Source organism: Sesamum indicum, linkage group LG1 (assembly GCF_000512975.1).
Source record: "Sesamum indicum cultivar Zhongzhi No. 13 linkage group LG1, S_indicum_v1.0, whole genome shotgun sequence".
Taxonomy (NCBI): Eukaryota; Viridiplantae; Streptophyta; class Magnoliopsida; order Lamiales; family Pedaliaceae; genus Sesamum; species Sesamum indicum.
Window position 1 is genome coordinate 17,106,291 of NC_026145.1, and position 15,510 is coordinate 17,121,800.

Here is a 15,510-nt window from a genome sequence, read left to right on the forward strand (position 1 = left end):
CTTTTCGGAATGGACTTCCAATTTGACTGCTTATGTACAATTAGCGCTTATCAGTCTGACTCTGTTTTTCTCCTTGAACAGATTCTTGGATGCTATAAAGCAGTACTTGTGTCTGTCACTGTTGAAGAACAGTGCTTCAACCCTTATGATTGTTTTCCAGCTTTCTTGCTCAATATTTATAAGTCTGGTATCACGATTTAGAGCGGGACTAAAAGCGGAAATTGGAGTATTTTTCCCTATGATAGTCCTCCGAGTATTAGAAAATGTTGCACAACCAAATTTTCAGCAGAAGATGACAGTCCTTCGGTTTCTGGAGAAGCTGTGTGTTGATTCACAGATCTTGGTGGACATATTCCTTAACTATGACTGTGATGTTAATGCTTCAAACATATTTGAGCGGTGAGGTTTCGGTCCATTTGTTATTTTTATGCATCTATGACTCAATAGTGTTTTAGAATTGATGCTTTTTAGACCATTATCTCACTTATTTGCAGTATGCAACATACAGTAGCGTCTAGGTAGTTTATGCAATCTAAGTGTCGTCTCTCTGTTCATTTTGTTCTAATATTCCAGGATGGTCAATGGACTACTTAAAACTGCTCAGGGGGTCCCACCTGGTGTTCCAACTACGCTTCAGCCTCCACAGGATGTTGCCATGAAGCTAGAGGCTATGAAATGCTTGGTTGCTATCTTAAAGTGCATGGGTGACTGGATGAACAAACAATTGAGAATTCCAGATTCTCACCCCTTGAAGAAATTTGATGCTGCTGACAATAGTTCTGATTCTGAAACTCCAACTTTGGTAAATGGCAATGAAGATGACACAGTTGCAGGATCAGATACTCACTCTGAAGCCTCCAGTGAAGTTTCTGATGTTTCAATGCTGGAGCAGCGGCGTGCCTATAAGCTTGAACTTCAGGTTGAATTTGTTTGATTAATGTGTTCATACTGTCTTCTTACTCTTAGCCCTACATTGGATCAGTGATGGGATCTCATATCTAATATATATGGCAGGAAGGTATCTCTCTTTTCAACCGGAAACCCAAGAAAGGTATCGAGTTCCTCATAAATGCAAATAAGGTCGGGAACTCGGCGGAAGAGATAGCAGCTTTCCTTAAAAATGCATCTGGTTTAAATAAAACTCTGATTGGTGACTATTTGGGTGAAAGGGAAGAACTATCGTTGAAAGTGATGCATGCTTATGTGGATTCCTTTGATTTCCAAGGCATGGAGTTTGACGAGGCGATCAGGGTCTTCCTTCAGGGCTTTAGACTGCCTGGTGAGGCACAGAAGATCGATCGTATCATGGAAAAGTTCGCTGAAAGGTACTGCAAATGTAACCCAAAGGCCTTTACAAGTGCTGACACGGCCTATGTGCTTGCCTACTCTGTTATAATGCTGAACACTGATGCTCATAACCCTATGGTCAAGAACAAGGTATATCTGTAAACTTTTAACACAATGATGGTTCAGGGAACTTTTGTGGCAGTTGTTTGATCTATGTTCCATCCCTTAAATGTTCATTTGTTATCCAGATGTCAGCAGAAGATTTTATAAGGAACAATCGCGGGATTGATGATGGAAAAGATCTACCAGAGGAGTACTTGAGGTCATTGTTTGAACGGATATCAAGAAGTGAGATTAAAATGAAAGATGATAATCTGTCCATCCAACAGAAGCAGTCCGTGAACTCGAATAGAGTTTTGGGTTTAGATAGTATACTGAACATTGTGATTCGTAAGCGAGGGTACGACAGTATGGAGACCGGAGATGACCTCATGAGACACATGCAGGAACAGTTCAAAGAAAAAGCTCGCAAGTCAGAGTAAGATTAACTATGCATCATTTTTATCATAGGCTAAGATTGGACCTTCTGCTGGCGATGAGCATGTTTTATGCCTTATTTTCTAGCATGTCTTCCTTTTTCTACCATGTTCTCTAATTATCTTTAGGAGGCGTACCTTGTAATAAAATCTCTAATGTTATATTCATAACAAATGCAATATACTTGAGTAAAGTAAAGTAGGCATAGGTTACAGTATGATGGACTGTGAAGCAAAGAACAGCTGGACTTAAGAAAAGCTTTTTCTTGTTCTTTTGAAGATTGGTGTTTTTATCATACTAGATTAAAAATCTGGCTTTCCTTTTGATGGTCAACATGAATGCAAATTGTAGGTCAATTTATTATCCTGCTACAGATGTGGTGATTCTCAGATTCATGGTTGAGGCATGTTGGGCTCCGATGCTGGCCGCCTTCAGTGTTCCTCTTGACCAAAGTGATGATGAAGTTGTAATAGCCCTATGTTTGGAAGGCTTTCGCAGTGCAATCCATGTTACTGCAGCAATGTCAATGAAAACTCATCGAGATGCTTTTGTGACATCATTAGCAAAATTTACTTCACTCCACTCACCTGCAGATATTAAACAGAAAAACATTGATGCAATCAAGGTAGGTCTTCACTGCTTATGTGCTTACCTTGCACGATTAAGCCAGTAATGGTCTAAATGAAGATTAGTAGCTTCATCGTGATGCGGATGGGTGTCATAAAATTTCCAATTCCACTTTTTTTTTTTTTTTTTTTTTTAATTCCAATGGAGAACTCCGGTATTCAAAATGTACTGCATGCATGCGCCTAGAGATTGGCTAACCCTACCCTGCCATAGAAATTAATGATGCGGATGGGTGTCATAAAATTTCCAATTCCCCTTTTTTTTTTTTTTTTTTTCTAATTCCAATGGAGAACTCCGGTATTCAAAATGTACTGCATGCATGCGCCTAGAGATTGGCTAACCCTCTAATGCCATAGAAATTAAATATACTTAAAGCCCTCCCCTTCTTGAGGTGCATAACTACATCTTGCTCAAGACAGCCCAAAATTCCTGGTCTTTTTTGGTCATTGAGTAAAATGCTCTCCTTTGTGTTCATTTTTGGATCTCTATTCTGTGGTTCAAGTAGTGTATTACCTATCTTTGACTGGTTCAGTGGATGTGGTATTCCACCATCCACACCAACATGCCTCATCTTTATTTGAAAAAGTTTTTAGCTCAATTTTTTATTTAAATATTAGCTATAGGAGGACTTGAAAAATACAAAGTACTATAGAGACATGCCAAATATGAATTTAATTTTTTTTTAAATAAATTCAGTTAATTGACTGAGGACAAGTTCTCTATAGAATGAGTTTTGAGAGGGCTCTTTCAGCTTTAATAGTTATAATAGCTTATTCCTCACTGGTCCATTTTCCCTCTTGATATGCTTTGTTCCTTTCCTTGGTTCCTGTCTAGGTGGACATAGACATAAAGAAGGCAATCTTCTTGATTACCTTATTGAACCAAGCCTCTTTGGGTTCCTCCAAATCCATTCTTTCTCCTTTTTGTTACGACACATTTGCGTATGTTTTTATTGGAGTTCTCTAATCACCATATCTTGCATTTATTTTTCTATTTCAACATTCATTTTTTTCTTTGTATTGAATTTGATACTTTTGCCTTTTTCTGTCATTGACTTTGTGGTTGTGAGCTTATTAATATTCATTTCATGAAAAGAGTCTTGGATCAGCTGCCTATTAAAATTGTGTGAGAAAAATGTGACGATCCTAATAGCTAAGTGGCTGGTGATTGCCGTGGTTGAAACTGAAGGAAATGACAGAAAAATTTATTTCAGCATTTTGGGAGCTATGAATAACTCTGGTCCATCATTTTACTTGTGTCAACAGGCTATAGTCGCCATAGCAGATGAGGAAGGGAATTATTTACAGGATGCCTGGGAACATATTTTAACATGTCTTTCACGGTTTGAACATTTGCATCTCCTGGGTGAAGGTGCTCCACCCGATGCCACTTTCTTTGCACTTCCTCAGAATGAATTGGATAATTCTAAACAAGCCAGGTCAAATATTCTTCCTGTCCTAAGAAAGAAAGGACATGGGAAGATTCACAATGCAGCTTCTGCTGTGAGGCGGGGTTCATATGATAGTGCTGGAATCGGCGGTAATGTGGCTGCTGGAATTACATCTGAACAGATGAATAACTTGGTCTCTAACCTAAACATGTTGGAACAAGTTGGTGAAGTAAACCGCATATTCATACGGAGCCAAAAGCTAAACAGTGAGGCAATAATTGATTTTGTCAAGGCTCTTTGCAAGGTATCAATGGATGAACTGCGATCTACATCTGATCCACGGGTTTTCAGCCTTACAAAGATAGTTGAGATTGCGTACGTTACTGATACCCCTTGCGCTTTAATTATTTTTTGTTGGTAACAGTCCATATTTAACTTTTACCTTTCCTCTTTGCTGGTCATTGGAGTAACTTTATTTGTTCCCTCTGAACAGGCACTACAACATGAACCGCATTAGGCTTGTCTGGTCAAAAATTTGGCAAGTACTCTCTGATTTTTTCGCCACCATTGGCTGTTCAGAAAACCTGTCAATTGCAATATTTGCAATGGACTCTTTACGCCAGTTATCAATGAAATTCTTGGAGAGAGAAGAGTTGGCTAATTATAACTTTCAGAATGAGTTTATGAAGCCTTTTGTAATAGTGATGCGCAAGAGTAGTGCTGTTGAAATCAGAGAATTGATTATCAGGTGTGTTTCTCAGATGGTGTTATCTCGTGTGAATAACATTAAGTCTGGATGGAAGAGCATGTTCATGGTAATGAACTCTACCCTGAATAAATGTTTGATTGTCCATGATAAGTTTTTTATTGATGCATTCAGTTTTGCAGTTCTTTTATTTTACATTTTCTCTTCTGATTCACAATCGCAGGTCTTCACGACAGCTGCTTATGACGACCATAAGAATATTGTCCTCCTGGCCTTCGAAATAATTGAGAAGATTGTGCGTGATTATTTCCCATACATCACCGAAACTGAAACTACCACTTTCACTGACTGCGTGAATTGTCTTATTGCATTCACCAATACTAGATTCAACAAAGAAATAAGTCTTAATGCAATTGGTTTCTTAAAGTTTTGTGCTTCGAAACTTGCTGAAGGAGATCTGGGCAAGGAAACTTCTGAAAAGGTTTCTCCATCTTCACCTCAGAAAGGAAAAGAAATAAAAGTTGACAATGGGGAACCCACAGAAAAGGTGGACCATCTCTATTTATGGTTTCCTTTGTTGGCAGGTAAAAAAAACAACTTTTCTTGGGTATTCTTTCCAGGAATTGATCAATTTTTTATGCTTCATTTATATTGTTAGCTTCTCTTCCTCTACATATATGAAACTTAAATTCAAGCTTGATGGAGTAACATGCACTCTCTCTTTCTGTATCACCAGGTTTGTCGGAACTGAGCTTTGATCCAAGGCCTGAAATTAGGAAGAGTGCCCTACAACTGCTCTTTGATACTTTACGCAACTACGGCCAACATTTTTCGTTAGCCTTGTGGGAAAAGGTGTTTGAATCTGTCCTGTTTAGAATCTTTGATGATGCTCGACGCGCTGTTGATCCATCCGACAACTCCCCAAGGCGTGTACCTAATGGTGACATTGAGGAACTTGATGAAGATGCATGGCTGTATGAGACATGCACGTTGGCTCTACAACTAGTTGTCGATCTTTTTGTTAATTTCTATGACACTGTCAATCCCCTTCTGAGGAAAGTGCTGATGCTATTGGTTAGTTTTATCAAACGTCCTCACCAAAGCCTTGCTGGTATTGGTATTGCTGCTTTTGTTCGCTTGATGAGCAATGCTGGGGAGTTATTTCCTGAAGACAAGTGGTTTGAGGTGGTTTCATCCCTCAGAGAAGCAGCCAAGGAAACGCTTCCTGATTTTTCCTTTGTACTCGATGAAGATGGTCAAATCTGGGCCCAGGAAGAAGATATGAACGGAAATAATCATGATGAATCTGCTGAGACAATAACCTCCAATGATGATTCAGATAATAACTTGAGGCGACATCGCCTGTATGCTGCTATATCTGATGTCAAGTGCCGAGCTGCCATTCAGCTTTTACTAATACAGGTGAGTAACATACTTCAGAAGTTTTATTGCAAACCTTTTTGCTCTTCTTTTGTTCTTCTTCTGACTAGTGATTGCAGAATTTCTTTTGTTGCTTGACAATATGCTCCTAATGTGCCTGCCAATGTCTTATCGGGACAACACCGTCCATGTTAAGGGATAGAAAACTAATGTCATGGAAATGGTGATAGTTTTTTTCCCTTGTGTTCTTAGAAGTTGAACTTGTGAAAACTACCTCTTGAACAATAAGTGCATGCTAGACCTGAATCAGGATTTCAAATTTCTCTTCCTTTTGTGTGTTTATAGGTTATATATGGAAACATCTAAAATGGCTCTTACATGGAATGTGCAGGCTGTAATGGAGATCTATAGCATGTATCGAGCTCAATTATCAGTGAAGAACACTGTTATCCTCTTCGATGCAGTGCGAGCTGTGGCATTTCACGCTCACAAGATAAATAGTGATTCAGCACTACGTCCAAAGCTACAAGAACTTGGGTCCATGACGCAAATGCAGGATCCGCCTCTCCTTCGCCTTGAGAATGAATCTTATCAAATTTGTCTTACATTACTACAGAATCTTGTACTTGATAGACCTCCTAGTTATGATGAGTCGGAAGTAGAGTCTTACCTTGTCAACCTTTGCCAAGAGGTGTTGCAATTCTACATTGATGTTGCATACACAGGGCAGATTCCTGACTCCTCATCTGTTGATGGGCGGCCCCACTGGATGATACCTGTAGGTTCTGGAAGACGGAGAGAATTGGCTGCACGAGCACCTCTTATTGTTGCAACTCTACAGGCTATATGTAGCTTAGGAGATTCTTCGTTTGAGAAGAACTTGTCTTGCTTCTTGCCCTTGCTTTCGACCTTGATAAGTTGTGAGCATGGGTCAAATGAGGTTCAAGTAGCCCTAAGTGATATGCTCAACTCATCAGTAGGTCCAGTTTTGCTACGGTCATGTTGATCTCTGACCTACACGTTAATTGAGATGTATGATAATATTTGTTGAGTTTCTTCAAAATTTTCTTTACAATTTCTGCAGAAGTATAGGCTTATAGTGTTGGGGTAGTCGGTGATGGTTCTATTGCCCAGTGCTTTAGAAACCTATAGTAGTTTACTCAGGATTTTGCATTTAGAATGGCCAGTCCATGTTGTATGTTTGGAATGTGCTTTTGAATGTTAGAACAGTTTTGTACCAGAAAAAAATTGTTGATTCAGCAATATACTTGGACTTGCTACCATTTTGTTGATTCATTTTCTTCTTGCAGGCTAGTTTATCTACAATATATTTTTCCGGATCTTGACCTGCAGGCGAGGCAAGTAATTGCTTTGGTAGGTGTCCTTTTCGTGATTGATAGAACTTGAGAATAATGCTGATCTGTGAGTGAAAGCATCAGCAATTTGTGCATTATCTTCAATGTGGTTAAACTTTATTGTTATACCTGTATCCTGTGTTTTGAGGGATAAGTTACGTCTTGGACACCATTTAAAGTCGAAACTTGTTCCAGAGTTGCTGAGTGTGAAAACGATAAAGTGCAGAAGTTATTCAGAAAGGGACCGAGTTATAGGGAGAGAACATATTCTTGGTCTGACAATGGATTAAAAAAACACGACCATGATCCTGCTGGAATACAATTGCAAATGAATGATTGCTCCTTGACTTGCGGAAATCAGACCATCGGGAACCCGAAAACAACATAAACCTAAAAATCATAATAAATTGCCGGCAATCTCGCTGAGTATGTTTGTTATTTCGAATCTTTGGAGCTGCAAAGCATTATGTTTGTTGTTTCGAAACAAGACGAATGAGGTCTGTCCAAAAATAGGAAAAAATTCCTACATGACTTAGCTGATTAAGGTGAAAAGTTCAACTGCTTTGGAGCTGCAAAGCATTATGTTTGTCATTTCGAATCAAGAAGAATGAGGGCTGTCCAAAAATAGGAAAGGGCTTTCGCCAATTTGCTTGTTTTTTGTTGTATTCAATTGCAATGTTTCTATGAATCAAAAGAGTACTTGGATGTATATAGTTGCTTGAGAAAAGGATATCCTGAGTATATAGTTTTTCCTCTGATTCTTAGATTCTCCGTTAATGCTAAAAACCAATAAGGTCATAGTTCAAACTACTGAAGTCGAGATCTCGGGTTCAAGTTTGAACAAAATTGTGAAGATATAGATGTTTTTATTACTTAAGCTAAACAAAAAGTTTGATGTCAACTGGTCAATCAGGGAACAAGGCATTATTGGTAGGTACTCTGGTGGGCTACTCAGAGGTTCAGTATGAGAGTTACTGCTTATGCCTTCCTTTGCCACTCAACTTCTGTAAGTGATAAACGTTTCTCATCGGAGAAAATGAGGCACCTTCTCTTCTGTAGGACCCCATTTCTCTAAAATTATTAGCTGGGCTGAGTACTTGAATTTGTCAAAAGTGCAAAAGCTACATGCAAATTCCATCACATGCTTAACTATTTTAGTCCAAACCCCCCTAATCATCACTCCCTGTTCTCTTATCCTTAAAAAGTCTTCTTTCAACTCTCATTTCTTGACTTATATCAACCATCATCCCCTCCCCCCCAATATCATGTTAAACTCTGTAAAACTATGCTTGAGCTCACAATTCAAGCAAGCAAGCGAGCAGCTGCTTGAAAAACTCAGCTTCTTCAGAAGCTGGAAGAGAAGGAAAACCAAGAAACTAGCTTCTGCTCATGACTTAAGCTGGTTGACCTCATCCATGGAGGCCTTTAGCCAATTGAAACACGTTTTCAAGCTCATTGACACTAATGGTGATGGCAAGCTATCCCCTTTAGAGCTGAAACAAGTGCTGCTGAGCATCGGCCATGAGAAGGCAAATGCTCAAGAGGAAGCTGAAGGAATAGTGAGGGAAATGGACTTTGATGGTGATGGCTTTGTTGACATGGATGAGTTCTTGATTGCTATGGGAACTGATCAGAATCAAGATGCAGCAAACGGGATTTGCAGGGAGAGTGAGATCATGGAAGCTTTCCGGGTGTTTGATGCTGATAACAATGGCTTGATTTCTGCTAAGGAATTGAAAAGTGTTCTTGAGAGACTTGGATGTGGGAAGTGCAGTATTAAAGAGTGTAGGAAGATGATCAGAGGGGTGGATAGGGATGGTGATGGATTTGTGAGCTTCGAGGAGTTTAAGTGTATGATGAATGGTGGATATTGGTAGGTTTAGTTCTGGGGCGTTTCAGCTTTAAGTGTATAAATCTTTTTGCTTATGTGTTGATTAGCAAGCAGTTGTGGAAGAATGCTAAACTGTGGTTTCATGGTACTTATTCGTTCTTTATGAAATTAATAGTTGCCGAAAATGCATAATTACCCATCTGTTTGTGATACTTTGATCAAGCCCCGTTGCCTCAACAAACACCACTCAGCCAACCTATGAGTTGACGTCTTCACGACAATTTAAATAAATACATGGGGACCAATGTTAGTTGGATGCATCCATCCTTGACATTTTCCAGGTCTAAATAAGTTTGCAGACATGAAATCCTTAGTTTGGTTCCATTTGAATTTGCAGTCTCCAAAGTGGTAAGAACACATTTTTCACGTATTGTCACATAAAATGATGAGAATAAATATATTATATATCATAAATAATCATGGTTGTTGTGAGATATACAATAACTCATTTCTCCAATCATCACCCAAATATCCTATATTCGACTTGCATCGATTTACGACGTTTCTTGTCAATTTTTTGTTTTTCCATGTTACAAAACGACAACAAGCATTTGCTTCCAAGATTTCTGTCTGTTTCTTGGGAAAATCAAATTTCTTTAAAGAATCCAAACTACGCACAAGGGATTCAAAGAATCATCCACTTATATATTCTATTATAAAAAAACAAAAAGTAGGTTAAAATTATGTGTTAATTACTTTCACACCTCTTTTAAAAATGTTAAGTTACATATTTTTTAAAAATTTTGAAATTTCATTTATACCCACAAAAGATTTTCGATTTATACCTGATCCCCATTCCAGGGTTTAGATAGAAAATGTTGGCGTAAGCCAAAAAAAAATATTGTATAAAATTTTAATTTTGCCCTATGGAACATTCCCATGTATATTTTTGTACTTATAAAGGGATAAATGTAATATATATTTATGGAATGAGGTTACCATCATTACTTTTTTCCTTTGCAAGTACAAAATTGTTACATGAAAATATTAAATGAAGGGTAAAATCAAATGCAATTTGTTTAGTTAAAGTTAGTATATTTTTTTCGCCCAAATCCTAATAAAAATAAGTTAGGTGTGAATAGTGAATTTTTAGAGGGGTATAAGTGCAATTTCAAAAAAAATATTGAGAAAGTCTAGTATCGCATTTTTTAGAGGAAATCTAAATGTAATAACCCTAAAATATTTAACAAGTCCCACAGTATTGGGTTGGGCCTATATTGGGCTTGGATTGAAGTTGGAAAGTACGCCCAAACTTCTTTGGGCTTTTCTATACTTGATCACATTTTTAGGGGGAGATTACATATTGGGCCGTGTTGGGCCTTGTTTGCCAAGTCACTTCTCATATTAAATACTAAAGCCCAATATTTCTAAAAGTTGCATGTATATAATAAGATTATGGAATTTATTTTTTATATTAGTATAATTAATCTAAAATAACATCATCAAAATAAAATGGATTCCTTAAAAATTCCAAAATAAGTGTAAAGATTCTCTTACTTGTGGTTTTATAATTTTATTCCCTTCTCTCTCTCTCTATATATATATATATATATATGTGGGATAATTACATTCTCTTCTTCTAAAAGTTGATGTAACTACACGTAAATCTTCTATAGTTTAAAAAAATTAAATCTAATACATCGAAAGTTTGCTTCCATCTAACATATAAGTCCATCCGTTAGCCAAAATTTATCGGATAAAAAATTTATATTTATTTTCGATTGATTTATTACTGAATTATTGCAGATGAAATAAATCTTTTATGATCAAATTACCCTTACACATCTTCACACACTAATGCATGTGAGGAGGTATGTTTTCACCATTATAAGAGTAGTAAAAGTAAAAAAAATTGTGACCTGCAATAAGTCATTAATAACTCAATTAACGATAAATATCAATTTTCATTAATATAAAAAACATTCAGTAAATTTTGACTAATTGAGGGACCTATTTGTTAGACGGATGCAAATCCCAAATGTACTGTGTGAGTGTCATTACAATGTAAGCACATACATAGTATTAGTTTTAAACCAAGTCTCATTATCTACTTTTATATTAGGTTTTTATTTATGTATTGATCTTTTTATTTAATTTAAAACTATTAATGTATACTCAGTCAGTATTTAGTTTATATATATATATTAAATGATGTAATAAGTTATATTTTATCAGGAATATTTTTTAATATAATTGTATGGTATTAAATGGTTGATTTAATTAATTAACAGACAAGAAAAATCTGCAGAGATGTTTGGTGGCGCTGTTTCCAGCTACAGTGCCACTCATCATAATTAAAGTTGGATATTATTGTTTGGAAACATTTTAATAAAAAATATGACTTTGATTACAATATATATATTAAGGTAAGTTAGCTTAAAACTTTTCCAAACACCCCCTTAAATATTTCTCTCTCTCTTTTTTTTTTAGGAAAAAAAAAAAAAACGAATATGAAAAGTACAAGTTCAGGCAGCATCAGAATCAGGGGGTGTTGTGTTTTAATTATCACACGACAACATCAAAGTCGTTATCTCAGCACAGCTTATGTCGGGACAACTCCCAAATCCCTAATCCTCTTTTTCACCTTTAATTATTAATTAATTTTTTTCTATTTCCTTCAAACAATTTATGTCTATCGACGTACGGAATGAAATATTAATCTCTCTCTAATTAATAATAAATCACTCCTACGAATCATTAATTTTTAATTAATTACTAACAACTCCCTCCCAACATAATTTAGCCAAATATAGCATGAATCTTCATGTTTCTTTCTATATAATCTTACCCAAAAAAGATTTCTTCTATAAAATTCACGTCATCTATATCTAAAAAAAAACACGTATACATATACATGAAATATAATATAAGATGCAATATTCATTTATAGTAAAAGATGTAAATTATTTTAAATATTACGTACGATCTTATTTACGGGTTCAATTTTATTTAAATAATAATAAATTAATTAATATATGGTAGTACTGTAAATGTATATAATGTATGTTGTAATGATCATGTTGTTGCAATCATATTGTTTTCTTTAGTGTAATAAAAGCATTGGGGGGGTTTGGAATTATATTTTATGAGTCATATGATTTGTTGTCGTGCCCTTTCAAACTCACTACTTTACAAGACATAAAGATTTCTCATGCCAAGTTGATGATAACTTTAAGAATGTCTGAGAGAAAAATAAAAGCATGCATTTCAAAGAATATTATTACTTTGGGTTCACAAGTACAGCTGCAGATCAAACTCTTCATACATATCTCTATCTCATCAACTATGTTGGAAAAGTTACTATATATATATATATATGTATATTATTAATTATTTACTTAGAAAACGTAATCTGAGAATTTAACTAATTAATTAATTCCTGATTCTAACACAAGTAATCTTGGAATTGTAGAATAAGGTTTAATTAATAATATTAGCTGAAGAATTTAAGTATAATTATACGTAAGCGCATCCATATAGGTGGGAATCTTGCTTTATTAATTTTCCAACTCAAATAATTAATTTAGGTTATCTGATTCGAATTTTTGCTCCAATGTATGGTTATTTGTTTCGAGTTTCGTAAAGCGTTTTAACTTATTTGTTGGAGTAAACTATGTCGAGACGTGTAGAAAAGTTAGAGAAGAAAGCTCATCAAGAAAAAAACAAAATATTTAAGAAAAATGTTCACGTACATGATAAATATAAAGTTTGTACTCATGAACTGTTAAATTATATATATCTATATATATAATCTAATATAAATTAAAACTTATTAATTATTTATATTCTCTTAAAATGTTTTTAGGTTGCGATTACTAATGATTAATTTTAGTGTACAGGAGATATTAATTTGTACAAGGAATAATTAATAGATTCTCACACATTAATTATACATATGAAGTTATGATAACTAGGTAGCTAGTACTTATGTGTTTGTGTGTAAGAATTATGAACTGTTATTAAAATTAAATTAATTATTTAAAATCTCTTTTAGGGTATGTATGAATTAATAGTTAATTTATGATTTTTAGTGGAAGGGAGAATATTGTGAGAGATGTGTATATATATATAAAAGCGCTAGATCACCCAATCCATGAAGAAAGAAAGCGTTGACGACAATATATAATACAAGTGAAGGACAAGGTAGACAACATTAATTAGGTCATATATGATGATGATGATGAAGAAGTTAGCAGGTGGAGGTGGGGGAAAACGATTCCAAACCGATCACCATCCATCACGTGCTCGCCTCAATTTTGGTCGGCTGTTGTTTAGCCCTAAAAAATTGCATTAATTAATCCCAACTTGGAACCCTAGGGATTGGTCTTCCCCAAAGGGATAACCAAATGGGGTGCATCAAATTTCAAGCCACATCAATCCAAAACCTTCTTCCAAGAAAAAGTTTGAACGTGGGTTAGTATTATTGTATGCCTAATATTTATACAAATCTCATTGTTTCACTCATAATCATTCACTACCTCCGTCTGATTATAAGAAAAATTGATCGATAATGATTCAACACGTCTATTAATGATTTTATACGTATTAGTACGCTTGTGTACATGTAGAGTAAAAATTTTTTGAAATTAGAATTTATAGCTAGGTTTGATTGTAATAGGGATTGTCCCATCAAATTCTTGATGTTGAATTTGAATGAAATTGTTACATAAATCGAAGTTGGGTGCAGGTAGAAGAATCGTAGGATAAAATTTCTGGGACGAACATGCAACACTGTGACAGATTCCACGCCCACATGAAAGCAATAGTGTAGTTTGAAGTGGTCCATATTCCCAGCCGTAGATTAGCTAGCTTAAGTGAATTGTTTAGTGGGTGGGAAGGTTGGATTCCATTATTAGATTAATAGTTTAAAAGTTGATTAAGATAAGCATTACCATTAAGCTTGTCGCACAAGCTCCAAACTTGCTTTTAATTAAATAATTATTAATTACTTCCAATGTTAATTTCTTCTTTTATTTATATGTATACCTAAAAGGAAGAGTGCTATATATATATATATATATATATATATATGTCTTACCTGATGAAGACCCCACTTCAAAAAGTTTCACAACATTCGAATCTTAATTTGCCGCCACAAAGTAAATTCATGACATGAAACTAATAATGTCTACACTTGGGGTTCTTTGGATATTATGTATGTATATATATATATATATATATATTATATCGTGTTATCTTGAAACGAAACTTGAATTGTTTTATTATTATGTTCATATATTTTTAAGCAAAAGATATATTGTTCTGAAAAATTCATTAGAAAAATATTAATAGAGGCATAATAGTTTTGGTCCTTTGAAAAGTTAATTTTATAATTTAATCTATCAATTTATTCATTTTCGCAAAAATTTTGAATAATTTTTCAATTTTATACCCTCATGCGATATGATCATAGAAATTCAGCAAATTTTTTAAAATTCCACCTAACAATCTTCAATTTGTAGAAATTGATATATTTATAAATTAAAATGTCAAATTAACTTTTAACGAGATAAAAATAGTGAAACCCTCTCGTGTATATACATCACAAAGATTGCAATTAACCTTGTGTAGATGTGTGTTTGATGAACAAGAAGAAGGGTGCATTTTCAGTAATCCGTGCAAATGACTCATTAGTTGACCAATTATCGATATACAGAAATTAATTTTTTCTTAATGGTTATATATAAAAAGAAATTAACGTGAAAACAGTGTAGTACTGACGAATCAGAGTCGCAAAATAATACATACATATAATTTGATTTAATTTATGTAATTATATATATTTGTAATATATGGATAACTATTGAGAGACGGAATTTGATTTGATAGACAGAGTTGCAAGGAATAGACAATTACATATGAATAGCGTGGCGTCGTTGACAAGGGTACCGTCCGTTTGCCTGCTCTGATAAGGACAAACGCGCTCTCAAATCATCGTTGTTGTCAACTACGTACTTGCGCTATCATATCATCATCATTAATTTGCATTACACATAGTTAATCAACATACCAACACCCCAAACCACATATTACTAACTATAATTATTATTAATTTGACTCCTTAATTATATTTTAAGGTTTTTCTCTATTTGCAGTACTGTAAATATAAAATAAGATGCAAGTTTTTTTTTTTTTGGTTTTGTAATTCATGGATAAATACTATATACTAGTTTTGTACTAAAATGAAGGAAATATGTATATATATATATATATATTCTAGCTAATGTTTATTTCAAAATTTATGAAATTTCAAAATATTATTTTTATGGGACAATAAATGATAACGTACGTCTGTTTCTATGAGCTTCAAGGACAATAGTAATCAGTCTTTTGATTT

The 15,510-nt window shown here is 34.8% G+C and overlaps 2 protein-coding genes across 2 annotated transcripts in view; both read left to right on the forward strand.

Annotated features, from left to right (window-relative positions):
* LOC105171444 (brefeldin A-inhibited guanine nucleotide-exchange protein 2) overlaps window positions 1-7,219 on the forward strand; it is a 10,159-nt gene extending 2,940 nt beyond the window's left edge. The window contains exons 2-11 of the mRNA XM_011092565.2: window positions 82-399; window positions 574-919; window positions 1,015-1,437; window positions 1,536-1,825; window positions 2,176-2,449; window positions 3,717-4,216; window positions 4,335-4,656; window positions 4,771-5,131; window positions 5,284-5,969; window positions 6,319-7,219. Of these exons, the coding sequence (XP_011090867.1) occupies window positions 82-399; window positions 574-919; window positions 1,015-1,437; window positions 1,536-1,825; window positions 2,176-2,449; window positions 3,717-4,216; window positions 4,335-4,656; window positions 4,771-5,131; window positions 5,284-5,969; window positions 6,319-6,933 (4,135 nt within the window). The 3' untranslated portion in view covers window positions 6,934-7,219. The remainder of the gene's footprint in view (window positions 1-81; window positions 400-573; window positions 920-1,014; window positions 1,438-1,535; window positions 1,826-2,175; window positions 2,450-3,716; window positions 4,217-4,334; window positions 4,657-4,770; window positions 5,132-5,283; window positions 5,970-6,318) is intronic.
* On the forward strand, window positions 8,548-9,159 carry LOC105171453 (probable calcium-binding protein CML23). The gene has a single exon (XM_011092578.2). It carries the CDS (start codon window positions 8,548-8,550, stop codon window positions 9,157-9,159), a length of 612 nt encoding a protein of 203 aa, XP_011090880.1.

Excerpts from the sequence above, each read along its gene's own strand:
- LOC105171453 (XM_011092578.2), top strand. The coding sequence starts at position 8,548 with ATGTTAAACTCTGTAAAACTATGCTTGAGCTCACAATTCAAGCAAGCA.